Source organism: Daldinia childiae (assembly GCF_008694065.1).
Source record: "Daldinia childiae strain JS-1345 chromosome Unknown Scaffold9, whole genome shotgun sequence".
Taxonomy (NCBI): Eukaryota; Fungi; Ascomycota; class Sordariomycetes; order Xylariales; family Hypoxylaceae; genus Daldinia; species Daldinia childiae.
In genome coordinates this window covers 1,907,524-1,926,236 of record NW_022984650.1, presented here as the reverse complement: position 1 = coordinate 1,926,236, position 18,713 = coordinate 1,907,524, and the positions used below count along the sequence as shown (strand labels likewise).

Sequence of the window (18,713 nt, the reverse complement as noted above, 5' to 3'; positions counted from 1 at the left end):
ACATTCAGGACTTTCCGATACGAATGATTCCAAATTGGGAAATAAGGTGAGGTCCGGAGGATAAGGCGGATTGTAATAAGGGTCATAGTGATTAGTGGAATATAGAAGTTTTAGATCTCGTAGGTAATGTTTTCGACTAGGTTCGTCGGTATGGGTAGCAGCATCTAGAAAGCGATATAGGGACGATAGCGTGGTAAACTCAGCAGTAGAATATAAGTATATCTCGGCGACTTCGCGGAGCTTCTTGCAGGTGAGAGCGACATATTGGAGAGCTTGAACATGTCGTGAATCTCGAAGATGTTTCATTATCTGCAGTAACAACTCATTCGGAATAGCTAGAAGAGACATGGTATAGACGATGGTATATTCTCTTGCTCGTCTTAAATCTTACATATAAGTACCTGGATCTTCAAGAGAGTTTGAAGATGAGGAGAGGTTATTGTAGTGAAGACTATGAAGTGGAGGTGGCAACGGGGTAAAGAGATAGCTACCTAACTTATATGTAAATAAGACAAGCAGCTGTCAAGAACCCCGCGCCATCTGATCCGGGCCGATTCGTTAGCAGAAGACTCTTAAGCTAGGATCTTAAGCTGGGAGTGTATTTAATTTTTGGGGGCCGTTTGATCGACCAACGTTAATACATCTTGAAATTCACCTACCCACCTACGAATCGTAGGTATTCTCCAACATGTCAAGTTGGTCATCACGATTCGAATCTGCCCCCTTGACAGGAACAACACTGGTTATTCTAGCCACCACCCTGTCCCTCGTCTGGCGCGCTGCCCGGAATATTACTCGTAGCAGACAGAGTAGAATTTACCCAACTGAAGAGCGGGTTCTAATTATAGGGGCATCAAGCGGGCTTGGGCGTGCCGTGGCTAAACAGTATGCGGCTCGCGGTGCTCGTGTGTGCCTTGTTGCACGGCGCGAAGAACCGTTATCAAAACTAGCCCAGGAGTGTGGAGAGAAGTGCTTCTGGGTTATCGCCGACTTCAGCAAGGTAGAAGATATGGTGCTAGTAAGGGATAAAGTAATTGCAAAATGGAGTGGTTTGGATTCCCTTCACGTATGTGCTGGAGTCTCTGCTGTGCAGCCTGTCATGAGTCTGGCCAACGTGAAGCCAGGGGAGGAAAAGGACGCAAACAGTATCGACATACAGAAGGCTTTGGATATTGCTACTCGAACCACCCAGGGAAATGTTTATGGACCCTTTGTTGCGGCCGTGACATTTATCCCCTTGATAACGCGTTCTTCAACCTCTCCGTCTATTCTATTAGCCTCATCGATTGCCGCAGTGATCCCAGCACCAACACGGGCACTTTATGCTGCTACGAAAGCCTCGTCACTGCTCTTATTCCAATCGCTCGCTATTGAGCATCCGAAGATTACTTTCACCTTCATCCTGCCAGCAACTATCGAAGGCAACTTTCGCGCCTCTGCCGTCGATGCAGACCCAGCAACCGTCAACGCAGGTCCAAACCAGCGCGGTCTCAACGTAGATTACGTGGCGAAGAGATGCATCGATGCGATGGATAGAGAAGTGAGAGGCAATGTAGTTGTGCCTTGGTTTCCGTATGGGATTGCGCAATACTTGTACAATATGTGGCCTTCACTTATTGAGAAACAAGCGAGGAAGAAGTACAATTTTTAGAGATTTGTTACAACAGAAACTTGAACCTTTGTTATAACCTGTATTCCACGTCAGGTACCTACCTAAGTTATACCTGTATTGAATTGGTATATTGAACTGGAGATACTTGATTAAACAAGTACTTGTATTGGAGTGAATGGATTTAGCAAGTCTAAAAAGAAAGAATTTATCTGATTGGTTAACAACAATGGAACTCAAAAATACAAAGGTACAGTCACGAAAAAAAGAAAGAAAGAAAGGTGGGGTACTTAGTACATGTTAGCTCCATGCGGCAGAATATTGACTGATCTCGTACACCGCTTTCGTAGTACTTAAGAATTCTCTCCCTCCTGCTACTTTTGAAATTTTCCTTCTCTTGTTTCCCCATCTTAGTGCACGGGCTTTACGCGTCACAGTGAGGAGCAATCCGAGTGCGTGTTTTTGCTAGTTGAAAACTATTTACTGACCACTCCATCTTGGCTTCGGCCGGGTTGGGAATTTTTGGAACCTCATCTCTTTTTCGAGAATTTGCATGTTTTCATTACCATCGGTCCCTGGAGGAACGAGGCAAGGAAAATTGCGATACGATACTATTGCTAGGTTTCTAGCGTGGCGAAGAGCAGTAGGAATGAAGTCCTTCAGGAGGTAGACGAGATAACAGCCTCATCAATTTAGATGAGGCTGTAGCATTACAATAAAATGTACATAGGCGCATAGCTTAAATCTAATACCGCGAATTTGAATATTACGCTACGATTTGCCTAATTACCTTGGAGCCTTCAGCCTATGATACCTAAAGGAGAAGGCTGTATCGGCCTTTCTGTTGTATTTGAGCTACTCGGACGAATCCGTATGGCTGCCTTCAATAACGCGGCGTGCCATAGCTGGGTTTTGATTCGAGTCCCGCGTAGATCTAAGGTTCTACGACTTCAATAACCCTTCGTCGCTGTGGATGCCAGTAGCGATGATATACCTCATCCTAAGTATCAATCTAAGTATCAACCTGCCTAGCAGCGCGTTAATCCGTAGGGAGTCGTGGATCATAAACCTCATATCCTTCGTCTTCTGTATCGCTTTCGGCACTTAAATCTTTTGGTATAGCTTTCTCGTCTTTGTTAGCACTCATATTCGTATCCGGATCTTTTGTCTTGGTATCCTCGTCGTCCACCATTCCACCGATAGGCGTGAATGCGCTCTTAAAACCAGATTTCTTGAAACCTCCCTTCTTAAATCCACCACCGCCGCCGCTGCCGCCACCACCAATTCCGATCGGATTAGAATCGCCGCCGAGCTTGATGCTGATTAGACCGTCTGCTTTAGCTTCGGCTTTTCTCGCGCGTGCCCCCGCCGTCGGATCCTTAACCATCTGCTTCATATCCTTCATGCGCTGCCGATGGCTATGATCATAACTCCCCAGGTGAGCCTCATAGTCGTTCATGCGCGAGTAACCTTTAGAACAGAGGTCGCAGTAGAAGGACTGTAGGGCGGCACGCGCTGAGGAAGTCTGCGCTGGCGGGAGAGTCTGGTGTCGCTATATATTTCGAACTGTAAGTTATCTGACTACAAGTTATGGTGTTAAATATGAAGCTCAAATAGCATACTCACAGGAGGCATAGTGGAATGTATTATGGTTGATTGCGTATAAAGATGTAGGTGGAAAGTTTAGAAGTTGAGCAAGCTTCAAGCTTCACTACCAGGTACCTAATGCCGGTATTGTACCTAGAAAAGGTACATAGGTAATGTACCTAAAACAAGCTATCGCGGGGCAGATGCCATACATGATGTCAATATAGCATGTGTTAGGTACCTAAAGTTTATGTACCTAAGCCCAAGCACCTTCTCATTCGCCCACGACTAATAAACTTCAAGTGGTTTTTTTTTTGGGCCACAACGAACAACTCCAAAAATCTCTACCAACTCCAATTCTAACACCAACTCCGAAATTTAAAATATCAAAGTATTTAATAAATTTAAATTTAAAGATCTCAACAGCAAGGAATGAAGCTCAACCACTCATGGCGTCCGATAATCGCACATTAAATCCAAAGGCTTCGCAAGAGACGTTAATATCTCTGCTCCAGCTAGATCCTTCGCCTATAGACAATGCATCCCTCTATGATAAGGACCTTCCACCTTTACCTGAGGAAGATCAAGAGTCTTCAAGTTATAGTACGAGACATACACCAACCAGTTCAACTTCTACATTAGGTCTCAGCGGTAGTGGTCGTGGCCCGATATATTATTGTACGATTTCAAGATTTCAAGATTCCAAGATTCCAATTCTTTTACTCGGACCAATAGGATCGAGAGCTTTACTAACCATAAATACCACATTTCCAGTATCACGAATTCAACGATATTCTTCCTATACATTTTCCTTCTTCGCTGGTCTTCATGTCGCCAACACCGCCGTATTCCCACTGGTTTACCAATCTGTTCCTTACTCCGAGCCCTTTCTTCTTATGGCTCGTGAGCTTTATCAGACCCCTTTCACCGAGCCTCTACTAGTCGCCCTCCCCGTCGTTGCCCATGTCACATCAGGTATTGCCATACGCCTACTGCGCCGACGCCAAAACCTAAAACGGTACGGTGGCGAGACCCCGGGTATGTGGGCTTTACATCACTCGAAGTCACCCAACCCGAAGCACAGTATTAAGATATGGCCTCCCTTAACTTATATTTCGGTTTCTGGGTATATCTTCGTTGGGCTTCTTGCCTCGCACGTAGGGATGAACCGTATATTACCTCTCGTCATTGATGGTGATAGCTCCAACATTGGGCTGCAGTTTGTATCGCATGGCTTCGCTCGATATCCGCTACCGCCCTGGATAGCATATTCGCTACTACTATCAGTCGGAGTAGGCCATATGGTTTGGGGCTGGGCTAAGTGGCTAAATCTCACGCCGCCTGCTAACTGGAAGAAGATAACTTTTGATAAGCAGCTACGAAAGAGGCGCCGGCGCGCTTGGTGGGGTATCCAGGCCGTCTCCGTCGCACTCGCGGCGCTTTGGGCTGCTGGGGGCCTTGGAATCGTGGCAAGGGCCGGACCTGCCGAGGGCTGGCTTGCTACCGTCTATGACAATATCTACGTCGCCATAGGTCACTGACCAAATGATTTCAGGTATGTGTATATATGTTTTTGCATATTCAACGGCATCGACATTAGCGATTATTTGGAGTTAAGACTCTTCAAGAATCAAGTGTGCGTAGCCCTGACTTCTATCGAGATCGTCCGTGACAAAGCTTGATCTAGTTATTTCCGATGGAACGTAAGAATAATATGGTATGATATCTATGGACAGTTTCGTTTCAGACGATGGTGCATTACCACCATATACGCATCTATCGTCGACAATGCTGCTTCGGTGATTCATGGCGGTTCGATAGGTAACATAGTGCAATTCTAGGTTTGTTTGCTTCCTAATTTTTCTATTTCTATATTTTCTTTATCCCGTCAAATCCGTTGTATAATCGAGACCAATTATCAACTCATCAGTCATCTCCTTATACTATCCTTTTCTACAATTATTTCTTGGTGAAAATTGGCATTATCTTGTTCTAAGGCATGTTCTTCATATCGCATAATACGTTCCCCTCCTCTAACGTTCGCCCTTGTAAGATCTTGAGGTTAGCGAGTACGCCTAAAATAGAACAATTACGCCTCTCTTAAATTTTCTACATCTCGAGTACAAATTCTCTCGTATCGAGGTCCGGATACGGATAGAGCAAAAGTTCAACAGTATACACTCTGGTTATTATTGTCACCTCGGATTGAACTATCAAAGTTATTGCATAGACCCCCAACATCAGACGAGATGTGCACAGACTTAATTCTCTATGCAACTTGTCCCTCGTGCTGGAGGATTTTGACTGGTCAGGCCATCTACCAACGGGCTTGCGAAGAAGCTATGGATGCTAGTCGCGCGATAAGCAACTTCGCCGTATCCTACAGCAAATGCTCCGGCGGTCTGCATCAAGAGAGACGGGCTAGGATTGCAGCTGAGCCGTGCGGGTTTTGTCGCTGGCAAATGTGGGTGAAAGTACGGCAAAGCCTAATAAGTCGGAATGTCTAGGATCTTAATACTAGGAGAAGAAGACGCAATACAACCTTACAGGCACCTTCGACATGTGCTTGGTTAAGCAAGTGGGTAGAATACTCGCATGTGGTTCATATAGGAGGATAAGAAAGGTCAGGCGGCAAATGAAGGAGAGAAGATAGGGGGAGGAAAGAGACGGCGGACGAATGAGAGATAATATATTGTACGCGAGACATTATATTAATATAAAGATGTCAACGGAAGTATGAACGATAAGGGCGTTGGATGTTAATTCAATATGGATTATGGCATATACCATCATCACTTACGGTACCTCACTAGCAATACTTTATACCGTACTGTTACGACCTCAAATTATGATAGAAACCCTGTCCTACGAACGTACATGCGTAAGGATAGCGACTCGTAAATTTATCTAACAGAGTCGTCAGTTTTGGCCTAAATTATATCTATTATGTGCCTACCAGCAGCCTTTCAACCCCTATTTTCTTACAATTTACAATGCGGCAGACAAGGAACCGCGCTATGGCATTAATAATAATACAATACTAATGGAATACCTCTCTAATTCCTTCTACCATATATTTGCTAAATTTCACCCTCACTCACATTGTCTCATTTTTCTTCTGTCTCCATGAAGCAGCGAATTTCCACTGGATGGCTACGCCCGATAGCGCAACAACTTGAACGATAGAACATATCGTAAACGCCAAGCCGACACCAATGCCGTTCACCATGGGCATTATAAAGCTTGTACCGCCGGCCGCGAATAAGCACCTGGCAAGGTTTAAACTTGCGCTGGCAGCGGCGCTACGGTCGGAGAAGATGTCGACGAGGTAAGTCATAACCACAGACTGCGTAGATACGGCAGTCCAGCCAGTGATGAAAGTGGAAACGATGGGGACAGCGATATGGACGCGATCGGGATACTGAATGGTCCAGCCAAAGAGAATGATTGACAGACACTGAGCTAGGGAGAAAATGGGTATGAGTCGGAGGCGCGCCTTTTCAAGAGGAAAGTGGTCTTCCATATATGCCGTGGATCGTATTTGTCCATCACTTGTTTCAGAATCGTGTTGAGTAAATTGAGCTTCGTATTGAGCCTTGACTCGACGATAATCGGTGTCCAGAATCTTGCCCGTGACGAGCGTTCCGATCATAGATCCCGCCCCATTTGCAATAAACGTCAAGCCGATCTGTGTTTCACTCAGGCCGTAACGATCTTGAAAAAGAGACGACATAGCGGTGATACTCATCTGCCAAACAGCGTAGTAGATAGCAAGGAATATGATAATAGGCGCTGCGTGTTTACTGATGAGAATGCGTAATGGCCCCGTGACATCGATATGCTTTGTTGCTGCAGGCTCTGACGAAGCCGCGTCAGGATTCCATCTCACTTTGGAGAGTTTTTGGTAAATCCGTAAGGGATATGCGGCGATTGGGTTTGACGGATTCCTGCTACCGTTTGCAACAATCGACCTCAATGTTTCAGGAAGAAGAACGATCAACAGTATTAGGAAGACACCACTGTAGATTGCCAGAAATACGAAGATTGATCTCCATCCCAATGATCCCGCCAGAGCACCTCCAATGACTGGTCCGACTGCAACGGGAACGAGCAACCCGGCCTGAAAAATTCCCATGAAGCCACCGCGTTCAGCGCGGGTGGTAATATCACCAATCACACCGGATCCGATTGCAATAGTGCTTGCGCTGCCGGTACTTTGCAAGCATCTTAGCACTATAAGGGTCGCGTAGCTCTTCGTCTCTGCTAAGCCGATACATGCGCCTAAAAACACTAGAAATGTAAAGACATATGCAATTTTGCGCCCCTTGACGTCTGAGATGGGGCCCCAGAAGCTGGGTGCTAAACCTTGGAAAATAAGATATGACGTTATTGTAAGGTTGACCAGCTCTATCGAGATATTCAGGTCATGAGCAATGGTAGGAAGTGCGGGAAAATAAATATTTGATGCAAACCCGGAAACTGATTCGTGTGAGTTGGTCAACATTATAATGGTATTATTGATCATTCACTTACAGGTTGCTGCAGTAGAAACAATAAGCACGATTAGAGCTTTCTGTCGTTTGTCAAATATGCTATATGGCTCCTCCGGGGGTGGTGATGCCGGTGGCGTATTCAGTGACACTTCCTGCCGCTCTTCAGATGCCATGATTTATTGCCGTTTTTACCATTTGTAGTTCCAATTGTAGTGGTGAGATGTTGTCAGTTACTACAGATTGGAATGTCTTTCATATATCCAATTCTGAGCGGAGTTGAGCACCGGCAGTGTACGGAGTTGAGACTTCAGGGCCGGATTATCAACCAATCATAGCTCACTCCATCAGAAACTCCGCCGGTCTCCCGGATTTGAACTGGGCAGCCCCTGGATCCGAAGCAAATAATACGATCGATAATTACCTGGATGTGGTAGGTGAGTATCGATGAAATATACACTGCTTTTCTTACTCACTCGACTGTCCCTGGGACCTATAACCATCTTTAACAATGGCGCCTAACCAACATTCTCCTGAGGGCAGTTTGAACTTCGGCAAGAATTACGCCGTACTCAATCTTGACTTGATGACGGTTCTCATAGATGCCGTCAAGAACACCACCGAAGGACGAGCGTTCATTTCTAGCTGTGCGCGTTGGATTGACGCCGTTCACAAAAAAGATCTGCGCCCTCCGACCATCTTTACGACTCTCTTCTTTAATCCAGGAGAGCCCGAGTTAGCACAAGACGCTCCATTCGGAAAGCTCATCCGAGACTTCGGTTCTTTCGCCGCTGGGTCTTCTGTAGTGCAGATAGCATCCAATTTCGAGGTAGATAGCAGAGACATCGTACTTCAGAAAACAAGGTGGTATGCCGGCTCGGGAAATATACTGGAGCAGATTTTGAAGGCACGAAATATTGACACCGTCATCATAGTATGTGACCTGGGCCTTGCTTTCTTTCTTTCTTTTCCATTTGTTTTTATCTTTTCATTTATTTTCCACGCTGGCTAACATGGACTTGCATAGTCTGGTTTGAGCCTCTCCGGAGTCGTAATGAGCACGGTTTATCGTTTGTTTGACCTAGATTATAATATCTACGTTATCTCGGACAACGTGTTAGAACTGCCGCTGGACCAGTATCAAAAATACTCTCAGGTCATTCTAGGGAGCCTTTTGCCGAAAATGAACTTGCGGGTAATTTCCATCGACGAGGCCTTGAGGGGGTTGGAGCAATCTTAGTTGGGCTGTCTTCTTAGGTTCCTATTATCGACTAAGATCGTGATATTGGATATAGGATATATGCGGATTACTTAGGGTATTATTAGGTAGTAATATTACGGTCAACCGCCGTGTGTGCAACTAGTTACTGCATACAGCATTGTGCCAAATTCATCGACATTTTCTAGCCATCGGTCTACTCTATTGCGTCTCTCAAGAAGACCAGGCTCGTCTATCCCCGCAGGAATCGGCCAGAGTTCATCAATGCGAAAGGTTTCCTCTGGCCAATGTGCTAGATATATGTTATATGCTGTTTCCCAGTCGCGTCGAATTTGTGCCCTCCATAAATATTTGTCTGCTGAGGCGGGTAGCCCTTGCAGTTCAGTGCCGAGAAAGGTCTGAAGACCGTCTTGAGTAGAAAGAACACTGTCGAAAAGGTACATCGTGAACAATGCCCGCCGCTTTGCCTCGGCTACAATCCAAGCTTCCCATCGAGGTCGAGCACGTTGTTGCTCGGCTATGCACATAAGCCCGTTCCGGCTACTCGAACACGCAAGCTCCTGGAGATTCATCATCGCTTGTCGAAGGAAAGATCCTGAAACTTGGTTAAGTTTGAAGAACAAGACCATGGAGTAGATCAGATATGCCTGGAAAGCCGCTAATAGAGTGAAATCGTCGTATGTACCCTGTTGCTCATAAAGATTGTTCATCTCCCGTTGTAATACATCAGCGGCAACACCCTCACTGCCTGGCAATGGATTCTCGCAGATGCGAACCAAACTCAAGCAGGTAGAAAGCGGTGGTCTTGTCGATGTGACCGAGATTTGGGAAGGGTGTACAAATGGGGGCACACCGCGACCGCGTACGGCAACGGTTGCATAAGACTTAAGAAGTCTATAGATGAAAGCTGTAATGGTAGCGGGATATTCTTTAACCTTTTGGCCGGGAATGGGAATATAGGTGTTCAGCCAGCGATTGCTAATACCATCTACATCAATAGGGCTGAATAGTTCCAGGTTTGAAAAGTCAAGCACTTCGGAACTCCCAGGTGCACGGCTAGTGATGCTTAATATCGACTCATCCGGGATGTGACTTGTGACGAATGTAGCAGAGGAAGTATCAGTTGGGCTCATGCTACCAGATGTTTGCATCAACCCAACAGCCAGACTCTGAGAAGTTGAACTTCGAGAACCTAGACTTTGAGGGTCCGGTCCAGTTGATATCTCCGGCCCGGGGTTTGCTCCGGATAGAATACTGGTGTCGGAAATGGAGTTGTATAAACCGGCTTCAGTGCTTTCACCTGTATTGTCACCTACATCCCGTGAGGAGGCTCTAGAAAGTGAGGTCTGCGGATAAGAACAGGATAGGCCTCGTAAGGCGCATCTAGTACAACATTCCGCCTTGCGATCACATTTTGTCTTTGCAGTAGAGCATGGTTGACAAGCTTTTTGTCGAGAAATAGAATATCTCGTTCCCTTCATAACGAATTACGAATTATTTGCATGGCAAGGTGTCTCCATTAGACGGTAAAAAGGCAATAGAAGACGGCAAATTGGCCAGTTAAAAGTTGCTAGCTCAATGAGCGTAATATAGTATCACATATTACAGCTTATGTGAATGGCAAATGTATTGGTGATGGATGAATTGAAAATGGATGCATGCAACATGCAGAATGAAAGGTACCTAACGTTAGGTACCTAGGTACCCCTTATCTGGATCTCTAGGGGTACATTTATGCGTGTTGATAGGTACCGTGTGGCCTGTAACCCCGCTAGACAAAATTTGACCTATTGAAGATTCCATTCCCTAAAGGCGCGCCCTTCTTGTCACCTATAGTACGTCACTCTTTTCTTTAATAACTTCAAAACCAATCAATGAAATGTCTGCTTCACAATCGGTATATGAGCAACTAATAAGTATCTACCTAGGCGCTTAAGGTAAGTAGTATATTAGAACTTGTAGTAATTATTTCCTACCTTATAAGTGAAGGATAGACTAACCCCTTTCCCTCCCTATCATTCAAACCACGACAATATCAACTAAAAAACTATGGCAAATCTAAAAGATTACCGACTTCTCTCCTTCGACGTCTATGGCACTTTGATAGATTATGAAACTGGTATACTATCAGCTCTGGAGCCTTTCCTCGCTTCCAATAATCGCACAGACATTCCCCGCCTTAAGGTGCTAGAGGTCTACCATGAGTGCGAAGTTAAGCAGCAACAGGAGACCCCTAATATGCCGTATTCTCAGCTCCTCTCTACTATACACCATCAACTCGCCACTAAGCTAGGCCTGGCACCACCAACAGCCGAAGAGTCACGAGCTTTCGGCAATTCGGTAGCTGACTGGCCAGCTTTCCCGGATACTGTTGATGCGCTTCGTCGACTATCCAAACAGTACAAACTGGTAGTCCTCTCTAATATCGACCGTGTCTCCTTTGGTCTAACTAACTCCGGCCCGTTGCATGGATTTCCTTTTGATCTCATCATCACGGCTCAGGACATCGGCTCATATAAGCCAAACCCTCAGAATTTCGAGTATATGCTCAAAGAAGTCAAGGAAAAGTTCGGGGTCGATAAAGAGCAAGTCATACAGACGGCACAGAGCCAGTTCCACGACCATCACCCCGCACGGGCCATGGGAATAAAATCGGCTTGGATTGTGAGACCGGGTGCCGTTATGGGCAATAGGGAGAAGGAAATCTATGACTGGAAGTTCAACACATTAGGAGATATGGCTGATGCACTTGAATCCGAAATAAGTGCTTCATAATCGAGTATAAGGGCTACTTGACTTTATAAATTATATATAAGCTAGCCACGAAAATCCTTGCAGTATATATGATTTACATTCATGTATTTCGTTGACGTGATTCGCAAATATTCCTCCCATCCCTTCCTGCGAGTATATAATCGTTCCCGAATTATCTACACATTATCACTAGCGAAATCCCTATGCTTTCATAACTTTCTCAAACACCTTCACTCTGCTTGTCCAGCTCCTACATCTCTTCCCAAAAATATACATGGGGATCGCACATAGGCAGATGAAAACGTGTATCCCGCCAATTATACAAAATACCTCCTTCGGCCCCTGACTACTTATCCAATCTGATATGAAGTAGTTCATTCCGAAAGAGTAAATATTCCTTAAGTTGATAGCCGCAAACGCTTCGGGGGCCTTGTCGCGATGACAGTCTGTCAAGTAGCCATATACAGCAATAGTCATAAATCCCACGCTAAAATACTGAAGCCCGTAGAAAATCACCGGGGCAATCCAAGGGTCTTGTTGTTGGAGCGACCAGCCGAAGCCGAAGAACGACATACCCCCCAAGAAAAATGTAATCACGATGAGTACAAGTCGGAATTCGGGTTCATATATGCCACCGTTTCTTCGAGACATCGATTTGATGATCCAGTCCGCGATAGGTCCTGATATGAAGGCTCCCACGATCGCGCCGACTAGGGAAGCAATGGAGACAAGCCCGACACCCGAGACACTGAAATTATACGGAGGGGCCGTAAAGAGCTGGGCCAGAACGCTACCCACAACAACCAGCCAGGAGGTTGTAAGCCCGTAGGCAAAGAAAGAGAATAGTACTTGGGGGAATATAAGCATAAGCAGCGGCCGAGTAAGAACCTTCCAAAATGGGTCGTCACAGACTCTCCCGTGGAAAATCCTCAAATCGTGCCAATAGCTATGCTTTTTCTCTGACCAGGAGACATCCGTAGTTGCACGTTCTATGATCTCGACCTCGACCTCGATATTTTCAGCTTCAGATGATCTTCTATCTGCTTTCACTTTCGAGCTTTCGTTCTGCGCAGGCTTCTCTGCTTGTTGACCAATTCCGGGTACTATCCCGAGATCGGTATTAAGGGACTCGTCCCGTCTGTATGCTGTCTCGGGGCAGAACAGGAATAGTACCACTATCCAGACGCCGAACATAATCGCACAGATACCGTAGGTCCAGTTCCAGCCTAAGTCTTTGATAATATAACCAGAGATGATCGTGCCTCCTCCGACACCAATAGATAGGCAGAGGCCCCAAGCTGCAAGTCTGACTCCACGTTGATGTACGAAGTAAATGTCTGCTATCGTAGTTGTAACCAAGCTAAAAAATGGAGATAATAATTAGTGTTGCCACCTTTGGGGCAAGATGATACATAAGGAAAGATTTACCCATTGAAGCTATCTAGAATGGGTTAGACTAGTATAGGTTTATTCTACTAAGGCTTATTGCCTTAATAAGTGCACTTATTATTTATAAGGCTGTATAATATATTTTCATAAAGTTATATTATAATATAAAATTATTTAAAAGTATAAAAAATAATTAATTATATATATTATAATATTTTAAAGTTTAATTTATTTTAATAATTAAAAGTTATTTTTATTTTTTAAAACTTTTTTAAATTAACGTTTTTAATATATAACGTTAATTATTTATTATTTTTTCGAATTTAATTTTTTTTAGTTTTTTTATTATTTTAATTTTTTTAATTATAATAATTTTATTAATTTAATAAAAATTTTCCGTAATTTTATTTTTTTTATATTTTTATTATTATTTATAATATATTATATTAAATTTTAATATTTTTTTTTTTTTAAAAATATTTTTAAAAATTTAATTATTTTATAAATTCTTTATATTTTTTTTTAATAAAGATTTGGTAAGATTATTAATTATTATAATTTTTATTTTTATATATAATATTTAAAAATTTTTTCGGTTAATTTAATTAATTATTTATTTATATTAAATATTAATATATTAAATTTAAATATTATTAAAAAGATTTAAAATTATTATAATAACGTTAATTAAATTTAAAAATATAATAATTAATTTAAATTATTTAAAGTTTAATTTTTTAAATAATTTTGCAATTTATATTATTAAAAGGTTTATTGCGGTAAAATTAGTAAATTTAATTTTAGTGTTACTTAATATTATTAATGTTTATTTTTTTAAAAATTATTAAATAAGATATTTTATAAAAGTAATAATATAGGTATTTATTAATTTTTAAAATTTTAATATATTTATAAATATTATATTAATTTAAATTTATAATTTAAGGTTTTTAATTATATATTTTCTTTTTAATATAATATTAAATAATTTAATTATTTTAAAATATTATTATAAATATTTTTTAAATTTAAAATAAATTTTTTTTGGTTTAGCGTTAATTTTTAAAAGATTATTAATTATTTTTATAATATTAAATTAAATATTTATTATTAGTTAATTAAGAAAGTTTATTTTTTAAATATAATTATATTTCTTTATTTTTATAATAAATAATTAAATATTAGGTATAATAATATTTAATTTTTAGGGTAATTTAATATGTTTATTTATATTAATATTATATTTAATTAAAATTTTTTTAGTAAATTTTTTTTAATTAATAAAAATTTAATAAGACTTTTTATTATATTGTATTTAAAATTTAATAAATTTAATAACTTTTTTTATTTTTTTTAAAATAAATTTATTAATTAATATATTTTTAATTATTTTAATAATTTTAATATTTTTTTTAATAATAAATAAATTATTAATATATAATAGTATTATTATTCCTATTTTATTATATTTAAATAAATAAATTTTAATAATTATTAATTAAAATTTTATTTTAATTATTTTTATTAAAATAATTTAAAACTATTATATTAGTAATTAATGTAATTTATATAAAATTTAATAGAATAATTAAATTTATTTAATACTATTAAAGTATTTTAGAGTTTATTATATGTAAATTATTACTTTTAAAAAAATCGCTATATATAAAAATATTGTAATAATATTAAATTAATAGTAATTAAAATTTAAAATAATTATAATAATAAAAAATATTTTAATAATTATAATATTTACTATTATAATATAAAGATTTTATATAATTTAATTATTTTTTTCGAAGTTATTATATACTATTAATTTAATTTTATTTTTTAAAAATTCTTTTTTAAAATTAAATTTTTAATTAATTATTTATTTAATTAAAAATATTTTTTAATTAAAAAATAATTTAATTAATTTAAATATTTTATAATCTTTAATATTAAACAAAAGCTAAATAACTTTTGAAGTAAAACTATACACTTAACGTATTAGGTCCTTATAAAAAACATCCCTAATGGTTAAAGATAGCACTTTATTCTCGAATATATAACGGGATTATGCTAATCAAAAATAAGGCTTAAGCTTAAAAAGAAAAGAACGAATATATATTTAATGTGGAAAAAAGTATGTATAATAGGTGTAAATGACCATGAAACTAATAAAATTGATATCTATCTATTAACTATTAATAATGAAAGAATTGATGTCGATGATGATAATCAGGAGAATGCAACGATTTAAAGACCTTATATGGCCTTAAAAGTTAAAATTACATAATAAACCCTTGCATACGATGTCATTGCAACATTGCACCTGTTTAATATTTTAAAATTAAAGATTAAAAATATTTTTCTATTAATTTTATAATTTAAAATTACTTTTAATATATTTAATTAATTTAATTAAAAGTAGTATAATAATTTTTTTTATTATTATAATTAAAAATATAAATTTTTATAATATATTATTAAATTTATTAATTATTAAATATAAAATATTTAATATAATTTTTTTTAATAAAATAAATAAAAATTATTTAAAAATTTTATTTTTAAAATAAATAAATTGTTTAATTAATTTTTATTATTATTTCTTCTTTTTTTTAAATATTAATAATATAGTTTAAGGCGTTAAAAAAAATTATTATTATTTTTTTTAAATAATTATTTTAATTTTAATATATAATTATATTCTTAAATTAAATTTAAATTTATTATTATTGTTATTATTTAAATTAACTATATTTACCTTTAATATACCTATATTATCTATAATTTCTAATTTAATGTTAAATTAATCTTTTTATATATTTTTAATATTATTACCTCCATTAATATTATTTTTTTATAATGAATATTATATAAGAAATAATTTATTTATAATTATTTAAAATATATTATTAAATTTTTTTTTTTTTAAATCTTTAAAAAAAACACTTAAAAATAATTTAAATAAAAGGTTTTAAAATTTAATTATTTTTAATATTTTCGAAATAATTAATAATATTAAATATTTATTATAGAATATTATTTAAAACAATAATATCTTTTAATAAAAAAATATTTTATCCTTTTATTTCTAAAATTTTTTTAAAGATATTTTTAATTATTTAATTTTTAATTATTTAAATTTTAATAATTATTTTAAAAATATTTTAATTAAAACTTTAAATTTATTAATTTCTTCATAATTAAAATTAATAAATATAACTTTATATTTAATTTTTTCCTTTTTTAAATTATTTAAATATATTTTTTTATTAAATTTAATATTTTATATATAAATAATATAATATTATTTTAATATTTAAATTTTATATATTTTTATTTATTTATTAATATATCCTATTATATAATCTTTTTTAATTTTAATTATTTCTTTTTAAATTATTAAGATATTTATATATCTAATTTAAACAATAATGTTAAAAATATATAAATATAAGAAATAATTTTTTTATATTTTTTTATAAAAATTTAAATAATTATAAAAATAATTATAAAATAATTTATTTTTTATATTAAATTTAATTAATAATAAATTAATTATATATATAATTATTTTTTTAATATATGGTTATAATAAAATAAATAAACTTAAATTAATTATTATTAATTTTATAAATATAATAATAATATTATTAATTTTTTTATTTTAACCATTTTATTTTAAAATATAAGGTATTATAATTTCTAATTAAATATTTTTATTTATATATTTTTTTTTAATTACGCCTTCTTTATTAAAAAATTCTTTACTACTATTAAAATATAATATTTAAATTTTTAAATTTATTTAATATTTAACCTTATTAATAAATTTAATAAATTAATTAATTATTAATAATTTATTTTAATTAAATTTAATTTAATAATATTTTAAATAATTATTTATAAAAATATAAAAATATTTAAAACTTATTAAATTTTTTTTATTATATATTAAAAGATTAATATATATAATTTATAATAATTTTAAAATTAAAATAAATAATTATTATTTAATAAACCTTTTTATTTTTAATTAAGTATAAATTTTATAAAATTTAAAATTTAAAAATATTTTTAATTTAATATTATATCTTTTATAAGCCAATTTAACCCTTTTAAAATTAATATATATAAAGTATTTATATATTAAATTAATATTAATAATTATATATATTAAAATTTAATAAATAATTTTATTAAATATTTTAATTAACTTAAATAACTATAATTAATAAAATCATTTAATTATAACTATTTTCTTATTATTATAATCTTTTAATATAAATATATTAAATATATTATTAAATATAATTTTATTTTTTTAAAATTAATTAATATTAATTAAATTAATTAATATTAAAAAATAATAATAAAAATTAATAAAATTTAATTTAATAATAAATTTATTTTTATAATAAATTATAATAATTATAATTTTTATTTTATAAATTAATATTTATTAATTGTTTATAATTTTTATAAATTATGATATATTAAAAAAATAATAAAATTTAAACCATTTTAAATTATTAAAAAAATAATTTAAATATTTTAAATTATTAATTATTATATTTTTAATAAATTTATTTTTTATAAAATTAAAATTTAATATAATAAATATTATATTAATTAAAAAAAAAGAATTTTTTTTATTTTATTAAAATTAATATATTAAAATTTTTATATTAATTTATAAGGTTTTTTTTAAGGTATTTTTAATATTAAATTAAAATTAAAATTTTTATTTATTTTTTAATTTTAAATATAATATAAAATATTTATTAATACTACTTTTATAATAATATTAATAGTAAATATATTAAAATAAATTAGGTAAATATTTTTTATTATAATTATTAATTATATAATTAAATTAATTTTTTTTTTATTTTTATTTAATTAAAATAATTTAAATTAATTATAATTAAAATTTTTAAATTTATTATTTAATAATTTAATTAAAAAAATTTTATTAACATTTATATTTTTATTATTAATTAATTAAATAATTTTAGTTTAGAAATTATTTAAAATAAATTTGCTTTTTTAAAAATTTTTTTTAATAAAATTATATTAATTAAAATAATAGGTTTTAATTTATTTTATTATTAAAAATATTTTTATTTTATTTAATATAATAATATTTAATTATTTTAATTTATTAATAATTTAATAAAATTTAAATATAAATTTTTATAATAAAGTTTTTATATTTAGTTTAAAATTAATAAATTAATAATAAAATTATAAAATAAATTATTTTAATTTTTTCGAAATAATAATTATAATAAAATTATATAATATTTTAAAATTTTTTTTTTTATTTTTTTACCTAATTATTTTAAACTATTAGATTATTATTAAAGTTTTAATAAAATATATAATAAATATTATATAATATATTTACCTTTTTTTTTATTTTAAAATTTTAGTTTTATTTTTAAATATTTCTTTTATACTGTTAATAAAACTTTTTAAATTAAAAAATTTTAGTTAATAATATAATTAATAGTTTTAATTTTTTAAATTTTTCTTTTTAATTAATTGTTAAAAAAAAAAGAAATAAATAATATAATTTATTATAATAATAATATTAATAAAGAAAAATTAATAATATATATATAATATAATAAAAATATTATTTATTTTTTTTTAAAAATATTACTAAAAA

At 33.9% G+C, this 18,713-nt stretch overlaps 8 protein-coding genes across 8 annotated transcripts; 4 read left to right on the top strand and 4 right to left on the bottom strand.

Annotated features, from left to right (window-relative positions):
* Positions 1-688: 688 nt before the first annotated feature.
* Positions 689-1,651, top strand: GL218_07716 (11-beta-hydroxysteroid dehydrogenase-like 2; the record flags this gene model as incomplete). Its single annotated transcript, XM_033584486.1, has 1 exon — positions 689-1,651. The coding sequence occupies one exon, from the start codon at positions 689-691 to the stop codon at positions 1,649-1,651; it is 963 nt and encodes a 320-aa protein (XP_033432359.1).
* Positions 1,652-2,648: 997 nt separating this feature from the next.
* Positions 2,649-3,244, bottom strand: GL218_07715 (putative c2h2 type zinc finger containing protein; the record flags this gene model as incomplete). Its single annotated transcript, XM_033584485.1, has 2 exons — positions 2,649-3,161; positions 3,236-3,244. The coding sequence occupies 2 exons, from the start codon at positions 3,242-3,244 to the stop codon at positions 2,649-2,651; spliced, it is 522 nt and encodes a 173-aa protein (XP_033432355.1).
* A 401-nt stretch (positions 3,245-3,645) lies between these two features.
* Positions 3,646-4,737, top strand: GL218_07714 (uncharacterized protein; the record flags this gene model as incomplete). Its single annotated transcript, XM_033584484.1, has 2 exons — positions 3,646-3,874; positions 3,971-4,737. The coding sequence occupies 2 exons, from the start codon at positions 3,646-3,648 to the stop codon at positions 4,735-4,737; spliced, it is 996 nt and encodes a 331-aa protein (XP_033432356.1).
* A 1,556-nt stretch (positions 4,738-6,293) lies between these two features.
* On the bottom strand, positions 6,294-7,862 carry GL218_07713 (MFS antiporter QDR2; the record flags this gene model as incomplete). The annotated part of the gene is made up of 2 exons (XM_033584483.1): positions 6,294-7,675; positions 7,730-7,862. 2 exons carry the CDS (start codon positions 7,860-7,862, stop codon positions 6,294-6,296), a joined length of 1,515 nt encoding a protein of 504 aa, XP_033432362.1.
* A 335-nt stretch (positions 7,863-8,197) lies between these two features.
* Positions 8,198-8,926, top strand: GL218_07712 (uncharacterized protein; the record flags this gene model as incomplete). The annotated part of the gene is made up of 2 exons (XM_033584482.1): positions 8,198-8,620; positions 8,714-8,926. The coding sequence occupies 2 exons, from the start codon at positions 8,198-8,200 to the stop codon at positions 8,924-8,926; spliced, it is 636 nt and encodes a 211-aa protein (XP_033432363.1).
* A 101-nt stretch (positions 8,927-9,027) lies between these two features.
* Positions 9,028-10,386, bottom strand: GL218_07711 (uncharacterized protein; the record flags this gene model as incomplete). The annotated part of the gene is made up of 1 exon (XM_033584481.1): positions 9,028-10,386. One exon carries the CDS (start codon positions 10,384-10,386, stop codon positions 9,028-9,030), a length of 1,359 nt encoding a protein of 452 aa, XP_033432360.1.
* A 568-nt stretch (positions 10,387-10,954) lies between these two features.
* GL218_07710 (haloacid dehalogenase) lies at positions 10,955-11,680 on the top strand (the record flags this gene model as incomplete). Its single annotated transcript, XM_033584480.1, has 1 exon — positions 10,955-11,680. The coding sequence occupies one exon, from the start codon at positions 10,955-10,957 to the stop codon at positions 11,678-11,680; it is 726 nt and encodes a 241-aa protein (XP_033432361.1).
* A 180-nt stretch (positions 11,681-11,860) lies between these two features.
* Positions 11,861-13,091, bottom strand: GL218_07709 (Protein HOL1; the record flags this gene model as incomplete). Its single annotated transcript, XM_033584479.1, has 2 exons — positions 11,861-13,019; positions 13,072-13,091. The coding sequence occupies 2 exons, from the start codon at positions 13,089-13,091 to the stop codon at positions 11,861-11,863; spliced, it is 1,179 nt and encodes a 392-aa protein (XP_033432629.1).
* Positions 13,092-18,713: the final 5,622 nt, after the last annotated feature.